The sequence below is a fragment of the Bolinopsis microptera genome, chromosome 5 (assembly GCF_026151205.1).
Source record: "Bolinopsis microptera isolate Bmic1 chromosome 5, MBARI_Bmic_1.0, whole genome shotgun sequence".
NCBI classification, from domain to species: Eukaryota; Metazoa; Ctenophora; class Tentaculata; order Lobata; family Bolinopsidae; genus Bolinopsis; species Bolinopsis microptera.
The window spans coordinates 2,721,673-2,743,455 of NC_087076.1; the positions used below are offsets into that span (position 1 = coordinate 2,721,673).

The 21,783-nt window shown below is 39.4% G+C and overlaps 1 protein-coding gene across 4 annotated transcripts in view; it reads left to right on the forward strand.

The window, feature by feature from the left end:
- LOC134814609 (dynein axonemal heavy chain 3-like) overlaps positions 1–21,783 on the forward strand; it is a 45,269-nt gene that overhangs the window by 13,216 nt on the left and 10,270 nt on the right. For 2 of the 4 annotated variants that reach the window (XM_063822735.1, XM_063822738.1), the window contains exons 22-46: positions 2,424–2,653; positions 2,799–2,925; positions 3,125–3,444; positions 10,831–10,933; positions 11,066–11,187; positions 11,482–11,656; positions 11,788–11,952; positions 12,129–12,402; positions 12,504–12,724; positions 12,869–13,095; positions 13,326–13,483; positions 13,641–13,871; positions 13,981–14,452; positions 14,563–14,739; positions 14,869–15,888; positions 16,050–16,208; positions 16,340–16,495; positions 16,642–16,842; positions 17,669–18,143; positions 18,270–18,540; positions 18,692–18,812; positions 18,992–19,210; positions 19,406–19,499; positions 19,674–21,508; positions 21,610–21,762. In XM_063822735.1, the coding sequence (XP_063678805.1) occupies positions 2,424–2,653; positions 2,799–2,925; positions 3,125–3,444; positions 10,831–10,933; positions 11,066–11,187; positions 11,482–11,656; positions 11,788–11,952; positions 12,129–12,402; positions 12,504–12,724; positions 12,869–13,095; positions 13,326–13,483; positions 13,641–13,871; positions 13,981–14,452; positions 14,563–14,739; positions 14,869–15,888; positions 16,050–16,208; positions 16,340–16,495; positions 16,642–16,842; positions 17,669–18,143; positions 18,270–18,540; positions 18,692–18,812; positions 18,992–19,210; positions 19,406–19,499; positions 19,674–21,508; positions 21,610–21,762 (7,706 nt within the window). The remainder of the gene's footprint in view (positions 1–2,423; positions 2,654–2,798; positions 2,926–3,124; positions 3,445–10,830; positions 10,934–11,065; positions 11,188–11,481; positions 11,657–11,787; positions 11,953–12,128; positions 12,403–12,503; positions 12,725–12,868; positions 13,096–13,325; positions 13,484–13,640; positions 13,872–13,980; positions 14,453–14,562; positions 14,740–14,868; positions 15,889–16,049; positions 16,209–16,339; positions 16,496–16,641; positions 16,843–17,668; positions 18,144–18,269; positions 18,541–18,691; positions 18,813–18,991; positions 19,211–19,405; positions 19,500–19,673; positions 21,509–21,609; positions 21,763–21,783) is intronic. The other 2 variants (XM_063822737.1, XM_063822739.1) reach the window with 1 other exon arrangement.

Here is a 21,783-nt window from a genome sequence, read left to right on the forward strand (position 1 = left end):
GGCACAGTGTAGTTGACTTTGTCACACTATGAAATTACTTAAACCCTTGATGGTTAGGATAATCGTCTCATCCTCTAGGCTAACTTTGTCACATAACGATATCTTAATCAGGTGATAAGATATCGCTTAAATACGGCCGGCACGGAAATGGTTACATTGTCACACTATAAACATGTGACGGAGTAAATATGGACCCCTTGCTGCCGTTTTTGACCAAATTTTTGAGTGTCCAGTTGATTGGATGGGTACATATGACCATTACCTACATATTTGACGACTTTTTTCGTTAGATGGTGCATTCAGGTTTACTCTGTCACACATTAAAGAAAATATGTGATGAATGTTTAGGGCACCCTGATAAGCAATGCTGAGTAGTGTAAGTTTATTTGATGGCCTGGAAGTGCTGGGAATTGTTATTATATCATATAGTCGTAAGGAATTAAAACACAGAAGGCACAACCAAGCTTACTTTGTCACATAATCTTGATAATATCTGAACATGTGTGAAATTGAACAAATAATGATATACCAGCTTAATCCCCTTATATTATACGTACTATGGATCAAACAACACTGCTAGTACCATGCACCAGTCACATAAATCATTATCAGGTGGTAATATGTTAACAGTGTCACAATTAAACTACCGCTACATGGTCAAAAATAGGGTAATTTCGTCACAAAAAATTATTATAACTCTGTTAGCTCCTTGCTGGCAAAATAACTAGTTTATCGAAATTTTTTTGATGATAAAGTTACATAGTATTCTAATAGAGGTATAGTTCTTCAAAATAGGGGCAAGACATGTTTACTTTGTCACATCAGTTATTATAAGAGTTAGGTAATCGTCATCAGATCAAAAGATATTTTTCGTAGTTTGGATCGATTAATACTTTAATATACCCGTAATAAATCCTATGCCAATTTTAACACACTATCTTGATACTGTTGGGGCAGGGAAAGTTAATTTTGTCACATTTTCAATGTCTTTGACAAATAGATCTAAATTTTAAAAATTGAGTTCTTATGTTCTGGACAATATTCTTCCAATCGTTTCTGAAAGAATGTTGAATTCTAATAGAGTTATAGATCTTCAAAATAGGGGCAAGACATGTTTACTTTGTCACATCAGTTATTATAAGAGTTAGGTAATCGTCATCACATTAACATATAATTTTTGTAGTTTGGATCTTGATTTATATAGGTAATAAAGCAGCCTATGAGTATTGCTGAAAGCACAGTGTAAGGCCTACACGGACCGCCTCTAACTAGCCAATCCCTGTTTACATGCCGTGTAGCAGGGGACTAGAAAGAGCTAAACTAGTAAGCGGGGCATAGCCAATACACTGTACTCCCATCATTGAGTATATTACCAACCAAAAGGAAAATTTCCTAATTTTTACACACTATCTTGAAATTGTTGGGGCATGAAAAGTTAATTTTGTCACATTTTTAGTGACTTTGACAAATTTAACCTAAAATTGTTAAACTTAAGCTCTGATGTTCTGGACAATATTCTAATAGAGGTATAGAATATAGATCTTCAAAATAGGGGCAAGACATGTTTACTTTGTCACATCAGTTATTATAAGAGTTATTATAAGAGACTATTTCATTCTATAATGATTGTTTTTAATCTATTTACGATTTCGTATAATTTTTTGTGACAATGTAAACATCAACTGATCTTAACTTGCATCAACTACATTGTCATCATATAAGATTTTCCCGCCTTTCAAACCAAAATCAGATATAAATTATTCGCCCAAAATTTTAAATTTCATATATTGTGACAGATTTAACCTCATTTCCCAATAACCAAGTGCCTGTATTAGCTAACTATTCAAAACAACATATTTTAGGGCTATGCTTGGTAGAGCAACCATAAAATAATGAGTTGAAAGGGTTTTTAGGACACCTCACAGTAGAATAGAGGTATGGTATCATGAGTGTGACAAAGTTACCCAAATATTGCCTTGTAACCGTTCGATCCGTGCCCATTAACCAATGTTGTATCATAATTGTTAGATTGACCTAATTTACTATATTTCAGACCAAGGAATGATAATTAGACAACTGCAGTTAACTAAGTCACACAAAATGTGACATTTGAAACATTATAGTGCCTAACAACAATAGATTTTCTTTCTGAGCGGTGCATATGGGAGTATGGGTTACGTGGCTAATGTTCAGAACTTCTGAACGTGCTAGGTTAATAGATGTCAAAATTAAGCCACTATCGTCAAAAACGCTATTATTTTTGTTTACCAATATCCTCAAACTCAAATGAACGTGTCCATATAGCATATATATGATATTTCGTTTCTCTAACTTCTACACATTTTCTTCAAACCTTTGCAATCAGTGTAATCACATAGATCTCTTAAGAAACGGCCCAATAAAAATACTTCCTCCCCAATAAGGTAACAGTGGCCGGCTGGTTATTACTCCTCTGTCTGACAGATGTTACAGAACCTTAATGGGAGCCCTGCTTCTCAACCTTGGAGGAGCACCTGAGGGTCCTGCTGGAACCGGCAAAACAGAAACGTGCAAAGATTTGGCTAAAGCTGTAGCGAAGCAATGTGTCGTGTTTAACTGTTCCGATGGTCTTGATTTCAAGGCCATGAGTAAATTCTTCAAAGGACTCGCTCAGGTTTGTACCCCGATTTTTTATTATCTAAATTTTCTATATTCTAGCTTTATGTATGACGCATTTACGGCAGCTCACAACTTTTGAGTTAACGATTGTTTTATGTAAAAGCTAGGTTTTCTAATTTTTACTGATATATTGACCTTAGGCTGGAGCGTGGGCATGTTTTGACGAGTTCAACCGGATTGAACTGGAGGTGTTGTCTGTGGTTGCTCAACAGATTCTCAGTATTCAGAGAGCTATACAGTGTAAACAGAAACGTTTCCTCTTTGAAGGTTAGGGAACTTTTGATCTTATTGCGGACGTGTTTATTATCTATGATTTGTGTTTTTCTACTGGGAGCTGGTGAGCCTCTACCAGTATCCATATTAATTATTAATGCCATTATTAGCCTTCTAAAGTTTAGATAACAACAGATATGTGACAGTGACTTTAGTACCAGCTGTTAGATATTGATCTAAAACCTCTCGCCAGGAACTGATTTGACGCTGGATCCCTCCTGCGCTATCTTCATCACCATGAATCCTGGTTACGCCGGACGTTCTGAACTGCCTGACAATCTCAAGGTCCTGTTTAGAACTGTGGCTATGATGGTTCCTGACTACGCCCTTATCGGCGAGATCGTGTTGTACTCGATGGGATTTGTGGATGCTCGTGCGCTGGCTCACAAGATTGTGGCTGTGTACAAACTGTGTTCTGAGCAGTTGTCTTCTCAGCACCATTACGATTACGGCATGAGGGCTGTTAAGAGTGTGCTTACTGCTGCTGGAAATCTTAAACTCAAATTCCCTGATGTAAGATTTTGAAAGCACTTTTCATAGAATTTGGCATACGGGTATATGGCCCCCAGAATATAGGTGGCCCCCAAAATATAGGTCATGTTAGTGGATACAGTTCTAACCAAGATAAGCGATACTAATGGGATCTGTTACTGCTAGGTTGGAGTAAAACATGTAACTTATGTTTCTGGATAAAAATTTTGGACCTACATGAGGTATTTTGGTATACTTGGTCATGACAGCGAAAGATTTAAACGATGTTGTCATTTTCTAGAGGGGTAAATATGGCGAAAAATTGTCATGACAAAAATCTGTCCAACACATGCCATTAAGACTACTGGTATGAGTATAAGTATTATTTTAAGCTATCTTTTCATCGAGACATCTGCAAACTGACAATTTGGAAAAAAGTTATGGCCACCACAATTTTACGGGCCCCCAGAATATAGGTCTATACGACCCCCAGAATATAGGTTGGTCAAAAACCCTGAACATGCCCAAAACCATGCTTTGGGATGCTCTACTTGTAGCTACTAGTCTCCTGAACCCACATATCAAGTTTTATCAAAATTGGATAAAAATTGGCCGAGTTATGGGATAAAAACAAAAACCATATGCCCATATTTGGGCATACGCACCGAATTTGATCGATTTTGGTCCATAAATTGGTCAAATATCAATATTTTTGAATGAAACCAACTTTATATGGAAGGTAAGCATATATTACACATTCTCTATGATTATCAGCTCAATATCTACCTAACTGTGGATTCTGTGTTCAAATAATCGCAAAAAATGAACAAAATCGCCCATATCTCAAACTGACTTCGCTCAAAACAATAGAACTCAATAGGGTTTCAATATTTTCACATGAAATTTTCAGAATCAACGTAGAATTGTCTCATGACCTTAAGTTTTGGGACAGAATTTTGAGTTAGGCCTTTAAAAAAATTTGGCGGCCAAAAATGTCTGATTTACAGTCATTGAGGTGCACATTGTATTGATACAGATAAAAACAGCCCCCCTCAATCATATCTAGGGACACTCCTTCAATCTTATTTAAGTATTTAGTTAAGATCCCTACTAAATGAGTGCATGAAAGCTTTTTAACAAGTAAAATTAAAGATTTTACTCATTACGGGTATATGGCCCCCAGAATATAGGTTTAAAAAAAAAAATAGCGACCAAGATTCTGCATTTTCTCTGTCACCCTGAGCATTAAGGAATGTGGGGTAGTGATGAGAAACAGTTAAAGAACATATGCTGAAGAGATGGCATCATCAAAATGTATGAAGGTGGAGTATTTGAGGACGATTTTTGCATACCTATATTCTGGGGGCCGTAGTTTTTGATTTTTTGCTATTTAGTATACTCTAAACCATTTCAATTTAGTATCTGGAGCCATTGGCATCATCAATACAGTCTCAGCAACATATTCTGACTGCATATAACTTTTTTTTTTATTTTTTTTTTTTTATTAAATACTTTTCAAATTTTACAGAGTACAGCAATAGATGAATATAAAATAGAATCGTTCAAAATATCGCCCCCATCTGTAAAATATGATGGGCACCCAAACACGGTAAACACATAGTGAACTATGTCCGCAGTAACTTGGACCCATTACATCGAATTAATCTAAATCCAAAAATTTATGAAAAACTATTTAAGAACAAACAAATCCATGGTGAATAACTGTGGATATAGAGTCAAAATTGGTATTTCAATACGTCAAATTCCAGATACATTAGATACAGGTCTGAAATGGTCATTAATGTGTGAGAAGGTGTGCGGGTGAAGTGTGATATGATGTTGAAAGTATAGGAAGGTAGATAAAAAAAATTAATAAAACAAAAATAATAATAATATGGGGAGCAAAGAGACTAGGCTAGACTGTTGTTTCACTATCCAATAAACATTTCCATAGATGCTTAGTGACCTCAGCTTTGAAAAGACTAGTAGACACAATCTGTCTTACCTGTAAAGGGAGTCCATTCCACAGTATATGGGTTCTGTAGAAAAATGATTTTGCCAGTGGGCTATTTGAGGTACATGTGGTGTGTGAATTCTGACTTAACTTAGGTAAAATTGATGACACAATAGACAGACTGTCGAGGTGGCAACGTCTTAGTCGAGAAGTGCCCTGATATAGAGAGAGATAGTGAGGCAGCGATACAGGAATTAAATTGTTAAGAACTTTGTGGAAAAAAATAAGATCATTCAAGTCAAACTTTTGAGACAAAGGGAGAATGTCGACAAGCTTGCACTTTTTGACATATTGCTCAGGTGGATAACTGCGGCCCTCTTCAGACAGAATCCATTTAATAGCTCTCTTTTGGAGACTTTCTAATTTATCACTAAGTGATTTATTACAAGGGCGCCAGATTATGGAACAATTCTCGAATTGGCTACGAACCAGGGAGAGGTAAAGCGCCCGGCGACGTTTCTGATCAATGACAATATGGCCATCTCTTCTGACCATACCAAGTTGTTGGCAGGCCTTAGTATAAATTCTGTCGCACTGACTATTCCAACTTAACTTAGGAGTAACATCGACTCCAAGATCTTTTTCTAACTCTACATACACAAGAGGAGAGCCATCAAGATTATATGCGAATGGAGGAGATAAAGATGGTTTTCCTGAAACAATAAGCACTTTACATTTTGCTGGATGGAATCGCATTTTGTTTCTTAGTGCCCAGTCAGAGAGATAGTCTATATCCATTTGTAAATTAGTATTATCAGAAGATGAATGTATTTTACGCCAGATTTTTGTATCATCGGCATACAAAACAATATCAGTATTATCCGAAAGGCCAAGAGGAATATCATTGATAAACAATACAAAAAGTAAGGGACCAAGAATAGAGCCCTGGGGGACACCAGAATTAACTGAGAGGGTAGATGACATCTCATTACCAATAACCACTCTTTGGTAACGGCCTTGAAGGTAATTGGTAAGAAATTTGAGAAGTGTACCATCAATGTTATATAAGGTCTTTAGCTTATGAAGAAGGATATCATGATTTACAGAATCAAATGCCTTAGCAAAATCAAAATACACAACATGATTGATAATGTTTTCGTTAAGAGACAATGCCAGGCTATCACAAAAGTCAACCATATTGGTTGTGCATGACTTGTGCTCTAGAAAACCATGCTGCCTGGGATCAAGAAGGGTACTTGTCAAAGAAAGCAGTTTACGTTTAACAATGCGCTCAAAAACTTTCATGACTAAACAAGTAAGGGATATTGGTCTATAGTTTTCAACCTCACTTTTCTTACCTTTCTTAAATATTGGGACAACATTTGCAAGTTTCCATTCTTGTGGAATGTAGCCGCTGTTGTAAGATCCACGAAAAATACATGTTAGAGGGTAAGCTAAACCTACGGAACAATTTTTGAGAATTTTACCGTGTATGCCATCTGGTCCCTGGGCTTTATTTGAATTAATATTTGAAAGAAGCTTACGAACATCCCGATGATCGAAGTCAATATCAAAATCAACATCATTGACATAGGATATGTCAGTGTCATAAAGTGAAGGATCCGAAAACTGGTTATAAAAGAAAGAATTGATAAGTTCAGCTTGAGCTTTGGGTTTGAACCGAAGCTGTCCAGAATAACTAACACAATTAGGAATACGGCAAGAGTTAGATTTATACTTAACATGTGACCAAAACTTCTTAGTTATAAGCGCTGGATCATCACTATTGAAAAGATTGTCTCTTATTTTGGCTGATGAAAGCCTCTTAAAATCTTTACGGCTAGTAACAAACTTTAACTCATCAGAAATAGAACCAGAAATTTTAAATTTAGCTCTGAGTCTATCTTTTTTACGGCATGAAGAAAAAAGTTCACTATCGAACCACGGGGGTTGAAACTCTGATTTAATAGTTACTTTAGGAATATGTTTATCAACTAAATTCATAATGCAGTCTTTAACTAACTTCCAAGACGAATCAGGATCTAGGCATTCTAGGACTTGCCAATTAATCGAGCATAATTCACGATTAATCATGTCCCAGTTTGCTTTCTTATAATTATAGATTTTACGTTTAGGAGTTTTCTTGCGGGAAAAGGAGCTTTTAATTGAAAAAGTGACAGGAAAATGATCAGATTTGCACACGGAATGAGGATCACAGACATTCAAGTTATCGATTGTGTTATCATAATTACTGAGAAGAATGTCTAATGTATTACCACTTTTATGGGTGGGTGATGTGATCAACTGGGAGAGAGAAAGATCACTGAAAGAATCTATGAAGGATTGCTCAATAGGTACGGTACTGGATGAAGATAGCCAGTCTGTATGGGGGAGATTAAAATCACCAATAACATAGATTTTAGGGGGATTCTTTTTGGAAACTAGCTTGCGAATATAACTAACTATGACATCATGATTAGGTAACCCAAGAGTTCCTACTCTATAACAAGTACAGATTACAATACTCTCTTTGTTAGGAAAAGCAATTTTAACGGCCAGCATTTCTGCACCTAGGCTAACTGGTAGTCGGGTTGTAGTGGCATCGAGATCAGACCGAACAGCCAAAAGAACACCACCTCCATTTTCCCTAAACTTTTTAGGGTTATTAGGATCTTGAGGATGAGTCTTTCTCGTGCGGTCATTGCGGAAGATTTCATATTGAGAAGAAGGAAAGATTTCGTTGCTAGAAATAGATTTTTTGAGCCAAGTCTCATTTAGGGCAATTATGTCAGGCTGCTCTATGTTAGCAAAGGATTGAAGTTCGGAAATCTTATTACCATCAAGAAGGGGATGGGAGGAGCTTAGGTTACTGAAAGGAATAAGACCTTGGACATTTTGGTAGAGTACAGATAGGGAGTTGGGACCTGGATTAAGCATAGAAGGATTAACAAGAGTTATCAAAAGAAAGTTAAGAGAGAAAACCCAAAGAATGAATAAAGATACTAGACGCCTGAGGCGGCTGGAATACTTGACTCTATTCATCTTACCAGGGAGAAGAACATTTCTTATAAACCATGAGGAGATAATTACAAAGAAAAGTTTGATGTGGGAGCAAGCAAGAAATGGTATAAGATAACGTGGGCTGTCAAGGAGTAGAGAGGAATGAATATTAGAATCTAGGGGGAATACGGTGTTCATGGACCTAGTCGTGGAGAGAAGAATTGGGAGAAGGTAAGTCATGATGAGAGAATAGAAGAGAAACATATGATTATGATAATTGTAGTTGATGTGTGGGGTGCATGGAGAATTAAATGTGTAAATTTTGTTAGGTATAAACGTGTTGATATGTATATGTGCATTTCTTGACTGTGTACGAGGCCTTTTGCATGCAAAAAGACCTATTCTAAGTCTAAACGATTCATTGTCTAACATATGGGAAAATGGGCAGTGACCGAATGTACCTGAAATAGGAGGCATAAAATTGAGAAAAAGATTAAATCAGAGATTTGTTTGAGTTTTAATTTTAGGCGCAACGTCTTAATCAAAATATTAAATGAAAGAAAAGATCAAAGATTTAAATTCCCAGAAGATTATTTACAACCCTGTCAAAACTGTGTTCGTTTACAACAAACTTAAGCCAAGTGGACAATAAACCTACTCCTCTCATGTTGAGATGAAGCCAATCATGGTATAGAAGTTCATTACAGGATCTAAAGTCTCGAGTTAAAAATTCTGAGAAACAGTCTAAGAACACACAATTATTATTTAGGCATAAGTCTTTAAGTATATTATTAAAATCTAGAACATTCTTTGCTATGTAGGAATATAAACACTTAATAGGAAGACAACATTGGATAATTATAATTGCAGCGGGAAATAACTGCTTAGTGGTGTCAATCAAGTCATTAAGATACTTCCTAAGGAACTGAACCCCATACTTAGAATGTTTTATGTCATTTGTACCAACACTCAATATAATCTTTTCAATATCGTCAGCTTCTGCAGCTGCATGAGTTTTATGAAAATGCTGAATATTTTCAGTGATATCTCTAATTTTTGCACCACTTTGGGACACATTGATTACTTTCCTTCCCCGGAATCCCAACTTATTTGTCCGTACGAATTTTGTCATTGACGTACCAAACAGGACAGTGGTTTTTCTGCTCTTCGGTTTTCTTGGGGCATTTCGGTAGTAAAGGGTTGGTGTTGAGGTGGTGGTGGGCGGCATAGGAATTGTAGTGAGGACATTCTGCTCCCTGACTACATTTGTATCTGTCTTCGGTATCTGGCAGCGAAAAGATAAGCTGTACCGAGTCTCCTTAGCTGATCTCTCTGCACGAACCTTGTGAAGACAATATTCCTGACACCCCGGTTTCATAATATACAAGCTACAGTCCTTTGGGGTGATATGGCATTTACTGTTACATCGCTTATCCCCATTTTCTGGAATTATGTCGAGGGTCCTCTCAGCTCCAAATGAAACTACATAAATACCTTGCGACTGGTCAAGAGACACCTCGTCGTCGTTGTGGTACCTAGTTGCACAAGAACCAGACTTGTACATGCTTGCTAGGCATGAGTTTAGCTTGCAGCCAAACTTGGAGTTGATATCATGCATAAGCTCTGATATCCCAGGATAATTTAAAATATCGATTGGCTCCTTAGTCGTGGTGTGTCCATTTGAGGAAGACCACACATATTCTTCTCCAGTGGAAGTGAGCCACTTTGTGGCAGTTTTCACAGCAGTTTGCTTGGCCATAAGTGTTTCAAGTTCAGACATCAACGTGCCATGTTGAACACTCTTGTTTTGAACAAAATCTGAATGCAACTCCAAGAAGTCCTCGCATTTAACAGAATCCCTCTTAAGTTTCATGACATTCTCAACACTGGCCTTAAGAGCTTTCAGCTCTTTTAATGAAAACGAGTTTAAAACATTGGTAACAGAATTCAGATCCATAGTGAAGGAAAGAGGGAGGAGAAGATGGCGGTGAGGGAGGAGAAAATGGCGAAGTCAATACTGTAGCCCAGGAAGTAGATGCGTTGCTTAGGATACAAACGGTCACGTCATAGTCTCTTCTATCGCTTTGACATTGGGACCTAAAATTATTTGTTATATAAAATTGTCTGTGACAATTTTAGAACAACTTAGGAACAGATGTTTGGACCTATATTCTGGGGGCCCTGTTAAAAAATGGTATTTTTACAGGTGAAAAAAAAGTACACTTAAAAACCTAATAATTATTTTCAACTACCCAAGAAACATTTAAATGGTTATCATGTACATATTTACAGCCCTAAACATGCTTAGAAGTAGTTTTAACACCTGTTTCTAAGTGCTCAAAAAACGACCTATATTCTGGGGGCCATATACCCGTATCGCTATAGCATTATAAACTATTGATCAATTAGACAATTACCAAGGTGCTCCCTATTGGAAATTTCTCTAACCAGGTTACTAAAATCTAACACTCTAGAATCAGGTATCTGAGGATATTATCATGTTGAGGTCCATCCGGGATGTTAACCTCCCCAAGTTCTTAGCTCATGATCTGCCTCTGTTTGATGGTATTTTGTCAGGTAAGAACATATTTTAAAGAGAATATATCGTAATTCGGAACTCTAATAACACAAAATAATTTGTGAATTTTTGGGAATTTTAGTAAGAATTTATTTTATGTAAGAACTGTGACTACTTTCTGTTAACCACAGATTTGTTCCCTGGAGTGACCCTACCAAAGCCGGACTACACAATCTTGTTGGAGAGTTTGCATATCAGTCTTGCCAACCTAAAGCTTCAGCCTACTCCGTGGTTTATCGATAAGATTATCCAGGTATCATAAATTAGCCTTCCCACAAGAGACATCACCTCACTCGGTAAAACTACAAATTACAGAACTACTCTCATTTCACCTGCTCACTCATCTCAAACCAACTCATGGTAAGACATCCCCACATTCTAGATAATTTAAACAGTTAGTGACCACTATGAAACGAAATACCTTTAAAAAACCATTGTTAATTAATTGGCATTAAATTATCCACCACATAACACATGATAAGCAGTGAAGCAGTGATCGAGCTGTATAATTTAAATTTAATAACTTACAATTACCTCCTACACCTAGATCTACGAGATGATGTTAGTGAGGCACGGTTTTATGATAGTCGGAGCTACCATGGCTGGAAAAACATCTGCTTATGAAGCTCTGGCTGGAGCTCTCAATGATTTAAATAAGAAAGGACTACTAGAAGAAGAGAAGTGTATACACAAAGTGATCAACCCCAAATCTGTAACCCTCGGTTAGTTCAATTTATGAGTAGATATATCAACTTATCAAACATCACATTTGCGAAATATGAATTTTGGCCGTTACTTTGTATTTAATGTGTTGGTATGACGACCAGATATTATTTCTACTTCCCATTATTAGGACAACTGTACGGAAGCTTTGACCCGGTATCCCACGAGTGGACAGACGGTGTCTTGGCGGTCTCCTTCAGAAAGCAAGCCAGTGCCCAGGTGAAAGACCGACAGTGGCTCATATTTGACGGTCCTGTGGATGCTATCTGGATTGAGAACATGAACACTGTACTAGGTACGATATAAGCACAAGAATTATAACATTTTATGTACATTTCTGGTGATAGTCGAAATGAAATACAAACAATTGAAGGAAACATCTTAAAAGCAGAAAAATCAAATGAAAGTTGTATTTATTTAATTTGTTATTTTTCATTTATTCGTAGTAATAACGTTTGGATCTCACTTCAGACGATAACAGGAAACTATGTCTTATGTCGGGAGAGATTATCCAGATGCACCCTAATCAGAGCTTGATCTTCGAGCCTGCTGATTTAGAGGCCGCATCTCCAGCCACAGTAAGCAGATGTGGTATGATCTACATGGAGCCCTCCCAGCTAGGAGTGGAGCCTATCATCACCAGCTGGATGGAGAATATGGTTCCCAATGGATGCTCAGATCAGCAGAGGACGATGTTGGGACTTCTGCTCAATTGGCTCATACCTCCCATTCTTGAATACGTTCGGTAAGTCTGGTTTGAAGTTTAACTGTTTTACAGCTTCACAGTTTTTCTCAGTTCTTAATATTATTGTGGCTGATTTTTGGTATAAAACAATTACATTTCAGACGAAACGGTAAATTCTTCATGCCGATGTCGGACTCGCACATCACAAGTGCAATTCTAAAACTATTCGAGTGTTTCCTACTTGACTTCTGGGTGGATGAGAGCGACTCGAAGATTCGGTTAAGGTCAGACGATGACGAAGAAGTCCCCAACGAACTTCATTCTGACAAATTCACAAACCATCTTCAGATGTTGTTCCAGTTCTCTCTCGTCTGGGCCGCAGGTTTGTTTGAAGTTCGCAACTTACTCCTGGTTAACAACTGTTTCCGAAATTATTGGGGCTTGTTAATCGCAATTGAATGTTAAGCTTTCTAATATTAAGCTTTCTAATATTAAGCTTTTTAATATTAACCTTTTTTTCCTTCAGGTTCCATATTAAAGTACGAGAGTCGGCCTGCATTTGACGAGTTCTTCCGTACTCTGTGCTCTGGCACCAAGGTAGAAAACCCACGGCCAGCTGATCTCAAGATGGCAAAGAACGTCCAAATCCCACAGAAGGGTCTTGTATTTGATCATGTTTTCAACAAGGAGAATAATGGATTTGTGTCATGGGAATCCACGATGCTGAGACACACTATTCCAGATGATATTCAGGTTACATACCACGTGGTTAAAAATTTTCTCGGTTGTCATGGAAACGGGCGTAATATTAGTCATATTAGCAGCGTTGTTAGCGTTTAATTGCTGCGCGTTCCGCGGCGCGCTCCACATGGTTAATTTGCATGATTCCTTACCCTCACAATTTGTTATCCGATCATTGTACTTGAAACTTGAACTAGAGAACTAGCTAACAAACACATAAAATAATCCGAAAACTACCCCAGGTTAACCAAATCATCATCCCAACGGTTGATACCACGAGACAGAAGTACCTTGTCAGGAAGTTCATAGAAAACAACTGTCCCTCCCTGATTGTTGGTCCGACGGGGACTGGAAAATCTGCCATTACAAATAACTTCATTCTTAGTCTCCCTGCCGACAAGTTAGTAACCTTCTACATTGCCCCCCCCCCCCCCCCCCTGCCCCCACATTGCACTGGACAATTGAACAAAAACTGATAAAGAGGCCAGGGGTGACTGTCAGAGATTCGTCCCATCATCAAAAATAGAATAATAACCTTTACTTTGCTATTTCTCCAGGTACATGCCGAACTTCATCAGTTTCTCCGCCCAGACTTCAGCAAACCAGACGCAGGACATAATATTGTCTAAGTTAGACAAAAGAAGGAAAGGTCTGCTTGGACCCCCAGTTGGCAAGAAATGTATCCTGTTTGTGGACGATCTCAACATGCCCCAGAAGGAACAATATGGGGCACAGCCTCCTGTAGAGTTGCTCAGGCAATGGATTGATAACGGCAACTGGTATGACAGGTAAGCGTAAGATAGTCAAGGGTTCTCAACTATTCAAACCATTTTTCATCAACTGATATCTTCCACTTTTTTCCGTCTTGCTAAAATACAAGAAAATGTTTTATTCCAGGAAAGACACAAGTCGAATAGAGATGATCGACCAAGTGCTGATCACAGCCATGGGCCCGCCAGGTGGTGGACGCAATGATATCACAGCACGTTTCACCCGACATCTTGTCGTTATTGGTATTGACAGTTTCACAGAGTCAGCTTTGAAAGGAATATTTTCAACCATCATGGACTGGCACATGTCCACAGGATTTGAGGGTTCTTACAAAGCCATGACTAAAATTTTCATCGACTCAACTTACGATATCTACAAGTTTGCGATAGAGAATTTCTTGCCAACTCCCACAAAATCGCACTATGTATTCAACTTGCGAGATTTCTCAAGAGTTATTCAAGGCATGTTGTTGCTGAAAGGCCAGAGTGCAGACTCCTCAGCTAAAATGTATCGGCTGTGGGTACACGAGGTGTACAGAGTGTTCTATGATCGTCTTGTAGACCCAGCTGACAGGCAGATGTTCTTCACTTTCATCAAGGTAAACTATTGATGAATTAATTTGTTTATTTCTATCTCTTACTCTTCAATATCTTGATTTATCTTTACAAAACTGTTGTATTAATCTTCTGATATTTAACCCTCCATCAGAGTATAGTGTCGGATAAGTTCAAGCAGAACTTTGGTAAGACCTTCTCTCATTTGGGACAAATCGGAAAAGAGGTCTCTGATAACGATCTTAGGTCACTGTTCTTCGGAGATTATATTAATCCTGCCGACGTCAATAAACTATACGACGAGATTACAGACTTTGATGCCCTTAAAGATGTAAGGCGATGCATTTTGTATGACCTTTCTTGTAATTTAAAACAATTAGGAGGATTTTTCAAACTGCTTATGTTCGTGTCAAATCATAATTATAGTTTACACATAATATTATGATCTTACGTATTCCAGGTTATGGACAACTCGTTGGAGGATCACGATGCTATCAGTAAAGCCCCGATGAAACTAGTCATGTTTAGATATGCTATTGAGCATGTTTCCAGGATATCCCGTATCTTGAAACAGCCTAACAGCCATTGTCTCCTGGTGGGAGTTGGTGGAAGTGGTAGACAGTCTTGTGCTAGGTTGGCTACCCACATGGCTGATTACGAGCTGTTTCAGATAGAGATAACCAAGCAGTATGGTATGGTAGAGTGGCGGGATGATTTACGAAGGCTACTCAAGATGGCTGGTTTTGATGGTAAACCAACTGTCTTCATGATGAACGATAACCAGATAAAGTCGGAGAGCTTTGTTGAGGATATCAACATGATCCTGAACTCTGGAGATATTCCTAATTTGTACGAGCCTGACGAGCGTGGTGAGATATTGGAGAGGATGCAACAAGTTGCCACTGAAAACAAGGCCAAGATCGAGTTTACTCCTTTTGCTTTGTACAACTACTTCATAGACCAGGTCAAGAACAATCTTCACGTTATACTTGCATTTTCACCTATTGGAGATGCGTTTAGAACAAGATTGAGGAAGTTCCCATCGCTGATTAACTGTTGTACAATTGATTGGTTCCAACCGTGGCCTAGTGATGCTCTGGAGATGGTGGCTAACAAGTTCCTTGAGGATATTAACGTTGACTTCGACGTTAAAACCTCCATAGTGAAAATGTGCAAAACATTCCACACATCAGTAGTAGAACTCTCAGAAAGGTTCCAGGATATTATGCAACGAATCAACTACGTTACTCCAACAAGTTATCTCGAACTGATCAAGACCTTCAAGAGACTTTTGGGACAGAAGCAGAAGACTTTGTTGGATATGAAGACCAGATACGTTGTAGGGTTGGAAAAGTTGGAATCAGCAGCGAGCGAGGTTGCTATTATGCAGGTTGAACTGGAGGCTCTGAAACCTCAACTGGAGGTGACATCACGAGAAACAGCTGATCTTATGGTCCGGATCGAGGCAGAAACCGTCGAGGTTGGTTAACAGATTTTACTCATTGTACTCAGCTTAATAACTGCTAATAAGTAATTGCAAACTTGTTTCATTCTGATGAAGAAGCTAGTTGCCCTCTTTTGAAGACAAGTGGCCGTTGTATTTTACTTTCATTGATTACAGAAACCAAAACCATTCCTTAGGTTGAAGCCAAGAAAGAAGTTGTTGAAGCTGACGAGAAAGTTGCAAACGAAGCAGCTGCTGGGTCAAAGGCAATAAAGGACGAGTGTGAGGCGGATCTAGCTGAGGCGCTTCCTGCCCTCAAATCTGCCATCAAGGCTCTTAATACTCTCAAACCTTCCGTAAGATGTGTTCAACTTTGTAGTTAAGTAGACGAATCACTATTTTCAAATAAAGCAAAGATTTTACGTAATTTTACGATCATTTTCACATTTTGAAACTTTATTTCTGGTTTTAAGATTTAGCGTTTTAGGATATCAGTTTAATGAAGTCGATGAAGAATCCGCCTCACATGATACGATTCGTGATGGAGGCAATTTGTGTGATGAGACAAGTCAAGCCTGACCGTAAACCTGATCCCAGTGGAACAGGGAAGATGGTTGAGGACTTCTGGGGACCATCACAGAAGGTTTGTGTTAGCTAGTTCTTTCTTTCTTCACTTCGTAACTACAGCTGCTATAGTGCATAATGCATATCACTGTAATGGTATTCTTAATAGTTGACAACTCCGTGCATAGTTAAAAAGTTACGACTGTCAAAACTCGGTTGTTTCAGCTTCTGAGTGACATGAACTTCCTTGACCACTTGAAGTCCTACGATAAGGATCACATTCCTCCGAAAGTTATTAAAGTTATTCGGGACAAATATACCAGTAATCCTGATTTCGTCCCGAAACTGGTTGCGAGTGTGTCCGGTGCCGCTGAGGGACTTTGTAGCTGGGTAACAGCAATGGACATCTACGATAGAGTCGCTAAGGTAAGTTCCGATTGAGCTGCCGAGTTTGTTCTGGGTGGGCGATAATTGACCCCCCGACAATTGACCCCCCGACAATTGACCCCCCGACAATATAATTTAATACAATTGACCCTGACCCTGACCCTGACCCTGACCCTGACCCTGACCCTGACCCTGACCCTGACCCTGACCCTGACGCTGACCCTGACCCTGACCCTGACCCTGACCCTGACCCTAACCCTGACCCTAACCCTAACCCTAACCCTAACCCTAACCCTAACCCTAACCCTAACCCTAACCCTAACCCTGAACCTAACCCTAACCCTAACCTTAACCCTAACCCTAACCCTAACCCTAACCCTGACCCTGACCCTAACCCTGACCCTGACCCAGGACTCTGATCACCCTAACCCTAACCATAACCCTAACCCTAACCCTAACCCTAACCCTAACCCTAACCCTAACCCTAACCCTAACCCTAACCCTAACCCTAACCCTAACACTAACCCTTACCCTGACCCTGACCCTAACCCTGACCCTGACCCAGGATCCTGACCCTAACCCGATCAATTGACCCCAGTGTAATTACATGGGGGGTCAATTGTCGTACTAAACCCTAGATTTCGCGACAATTGACCCCAGTGTAATTACATAGGGGTCAATTGTCGGGGGTCAATTGTCGGGGGGTCAATTGTCGCGGTACCGTTTGTTCTATGCCTGTATTATTATAAACGTAGTTGTTATGGGCTTCTGATTTTGAATCAAGAGAATGATACTGCAAACAAAATTCGATGTTGTGTTGTTCTGAGTTACGTTCGCCTCGTAATCTTTGATCTTTTGCTTTCAGGTTGTTGCTCCAAAGAAAGAAAAACTAAAAGAAGCAGAGGGACTTCTCAAAATCCAAATGGATGCTCTCGCTGAAAAGCAAGGCGAGTTAAAGGCGGTGCTCGACAGACTTCAGCTCCTTAATGATGATCTTGACCTGAAGAAAACAAAGTTAGCTGAGCTTGAAGATGCAAAGGAGATGTGTGAAAAGAAGCTTGTGAGAGCAGAAAAACTCCTGGGTGGTCTCGGAGGAGAGAAAATCAGATGGACCCAGACTGCAAAGGACTTGGCGAGCTTGTTCGGCAATGTGGCAGGCGATGTGTTGGTCTCAGCAGGGGTCGTGGCTTATCTCGGACCGTTCACAGCAGATTTCAGGATGGAACAAATAGCCGAGTGGGTTAAAGGATGCCACGACTTGGAGATACCTTGCAGTGAAACCATAACTTTGGCGGGAACTCTTGGGGATCCAGTAAAAATTAGAATGTGGAATATCGCTGGTGAGATCCTCATAATCATTCGAATTTTTGATTACCATTTCGTCTAATCTTCTGAGATGCATTTTAATCAGTACTACTGTCATTTGAGAAGTTTTAGAAATGTTACCTATTTTTTTACACCATCAGGTTTACCTGTGGATACCTTCTCTACGGATAACGGAATTATCGTGGATAACACCTCGAGATGGCCCCTGTGTATTGACCCCCAGGGTCAAGCAAATAAATGGATCAAGAACCTCGAGAAAGCGAACCAGCTCAAAGTTATCAAACTTTCGGATCCGAATTATGTGAGAACATTAGAGAACAGTATCCAGTTTGGTCACCCTGTGCTACTGGAAAATGTCTTCGAAGAGTTAGATCCTATTCTGGAGCCAGTTCTACTGAAAACTATCTTCAGGTATGCAGCGTCACAAATAAAACCATTTAAGACAAATAAATATAGAATATTTTAAATTCTTGTGTCCATTGTCAAAATAGTTTACGATAAACGGAACATTCCTCCAAAAGTTTGCATTTATATTTAGAGTTCTTATTGAAAATAATTTCAGACAAGCAGGTGTTGACTTAATAAGGCTGGGAGAAAACTCTATTGAATACTCTCATGACTTCAAGTTCTACATCACCACCAAACTAAGAAATCCTCATTATCTGCCCGAAGTTTCCGTCAAGGTAGGTTGTCTATTTTATAAGATTTATAGAGAAGCGAGACAGTCTCATACAACAACGAATTTTAAAATTTCTTCTAAATCTCAAACCGTTTAAAAGTTTAGGTTGATGATGTTTAATTCATGATTACCATCCGTAAATTCATAACTCAGACGTTTTGATAGACATAAAACTAACTTCAGGTAACATTACTAAACTTCATGATCACGCCCATTGGTCTACAAGACCAGCTCTTGTCAATAGTGGCAGCAAAAGAGAAGCCTGAGCTGGAGGAGAAAAAGAACCAGCTGATTATTGAGGGAGCTGCTAGCAAGAAACAGCTGAAAGAGATTGAGGATAAGATTCTGGAGGTGTTATCCAGTTCTCAGGGTAATATTTTGGAGGACGAGACTGCTATTCAGGTCAGAGAAATATTCGCTATCTTTAATTAATCATATTATTTGCCTAAAGCTCACTTTCCTATTACGGTGCCACTATTCCATTGACCTGGGTTTAAAGGAAGAGAGATTACAAAATGTTTTTCATTCAGAAGAAAAGGTAGGTTTACTCGCAGTCGTATCAGTTACCCACGATAACCTAACACACTCGACTCTCAGGTATTATCGTCCAGTAAGATACTGTCCAAGGAAATCTCTGAGAAACAGGAAGTGGCAAACAAGACCGAGGAGGAAATTGACGCCACTCGAAATGGTGAGGATACTTTTATTTATATATATATTGATCTGTGGTCGACTGTGAACTTTCACTTCTATTCGCTGATGGATGACTCTTAACGTTAATACTTAATAAGTCCTAACTACGGATTGCAATTTGCAAACTATAAGCAATTTCCAGAACTTCTAATAAATTGCTCATTAATTTCAGGTTACAAACCAGTAGCGGCCCACTCTTCCATCCTCTTCTTCACAATCAGTGACCTCGCCAGTATAGACCCCATGTACCAATACAGTTTGGTCTGGTTCATCAACCTCTACATAGTCAGTATAGAGGACTCAGACAAGAGCAACGACCTGGACGAGAGAATAGAGAACCTGAACAATCACTTCACTTACTCAATCTACAGGAATGTTTGCAGATCACTCTTCGAGAAGGACAAGCTTCTCTTCTCCCTGATTCTCTGCATTGGTATCCTGAAGGGTAAAGACAAGGTCGATGATACGGAGTGGAGATTCCTGTTGACGGGGGGTGTAGCTCTAGATAACCCCATCCCTAATCCAGCTGAAGAGTGGTTGCAGGACAAGGCGTGGGGTGAGATTGTGAGAACACAGGAGTTCCCTGCGCTCAAAGATTTGTATAAGCATGTGATTGAGAATCCTGATAAGTGGAAGGAGGTATATGATAACCCTCAACCACACGAAATGGCATTGCCGGATCCGTGGCACTTGTCATTGAGCCCAATGCAGAAGCTGATCCTGCTGAGATGTCTGCGACCTGACAAGATAGTTCCAGGTGTACAAGACTTCATCGTGGAGCACATCGGGCGATCCTACATTGAGCCACCTACCTTTGACTTGGCTGGCAGTTTTAATGACTCCAACTCTTGCAGTCCGCTTATTTTTGTTCTGTCTCCAGGAGCTGATCCTATGTCTGCTCTGATGAAGTTCGCTGATGATGAAAGTATGGGTGGTGATAAACTTGAGACTATTTCACTGGGTCAGGGACAAGGACCAATCGCTGCAAAAATGATCAACAAAGCGATCCAGCGTGGAACCTGGGTCGTCTTACAAAACTGCCATTTAGCTGAATCCTGGCTCCCTTCTTTGGAAAAGATCACCGAGGAGACTATCGTCCCTGAGAGGACTCACAAATCATTCAGGCTGTGGTTAACCAGTTACCCCAGTCCTAAATTCCCTGTTACTATTCTGCAAAACGGTGTTAAAATGACTAACGAGCCTCCTAAGGGATTAAGAGCTAATCTTCTCAGATCTTACCTAAATGATCCTATGTCTGATCCGGCCTTCTTTAATGGCTGCACTAATGGACATGCATTCCACAAGCTTCTCTTCTCGCTCTGCTTCTTCCATGCTATAGTCCAGGAGAGAAGGAAGTTTGGACCTCTCGGATGGAACATCCCTTATGAGTTCAACGAGTCCGATCTGAGAATCAGTGTGAAGCAACTCCAGATGTTCCTGAATGAATATAATGAAGTTCCCTATAAAGCACTGGCGTATCTGACAGGTGAGTGTAACTACGGTGGCAGAGTGACGGATGATAAAGACAGGCGGCTCCTTATATCTGTCATGGACCGGTTTTACACGCCCGATGTGGTTAACGATGATTCCTTTACTTTCTCACCCAGTGGTGATTACTATGCTCCTGTTGACGGTCAGTATGAGAGCTATCTGGAATACATCAGATCTCTGCCTCTCATACCCAACCCTGAGGTATTCGGACTTCATGCGAATGCTGATATCACCAAGGACCAACAAGAAACAAACAATCTGTTTGATTCTATCCTGATCACTCTCCCAAGACAAGCGTCTGGAGTAGGGAAGTCTCCACAAGACGTTATCACCGCCCTTGCTAACGATATATTGAGTAAAATGCCGAAAGAGTTTGACGAGGAGAAGGCGATGAAGAAGTATCCTGTGGTGTATGCAGAGAGTATGAATACAGTGCTGTTACAGGAGTTAAAAAGATTTAACACTCTCATCGTTGTCGTGAGAAAGTCTCTTGTTGACATTGGTAAAGCTATAAAGGTCAGTAAATTATTTATTGGGACGTTTCTCTTGCTTAGTTACATCTTGTTCAATTGTCATCAAACAGTGTATGTAGTATTAACAGTTTTGTAAATTCCCAGGGGCTAGTGGTGATGAGTCAGGAACTGGAGGCTATGTTCGCGTCAATGTTGGTCGGCAAAGTGCCAGATTTATGGGATGCTAAATCCTATCCGTCTCTCAAACCATTGGGAAGCTACATTCTTGATCTAGTGGCTAGACTCAAGTTCTTCCAGGTTTGCTCCATTTCCTTTAAT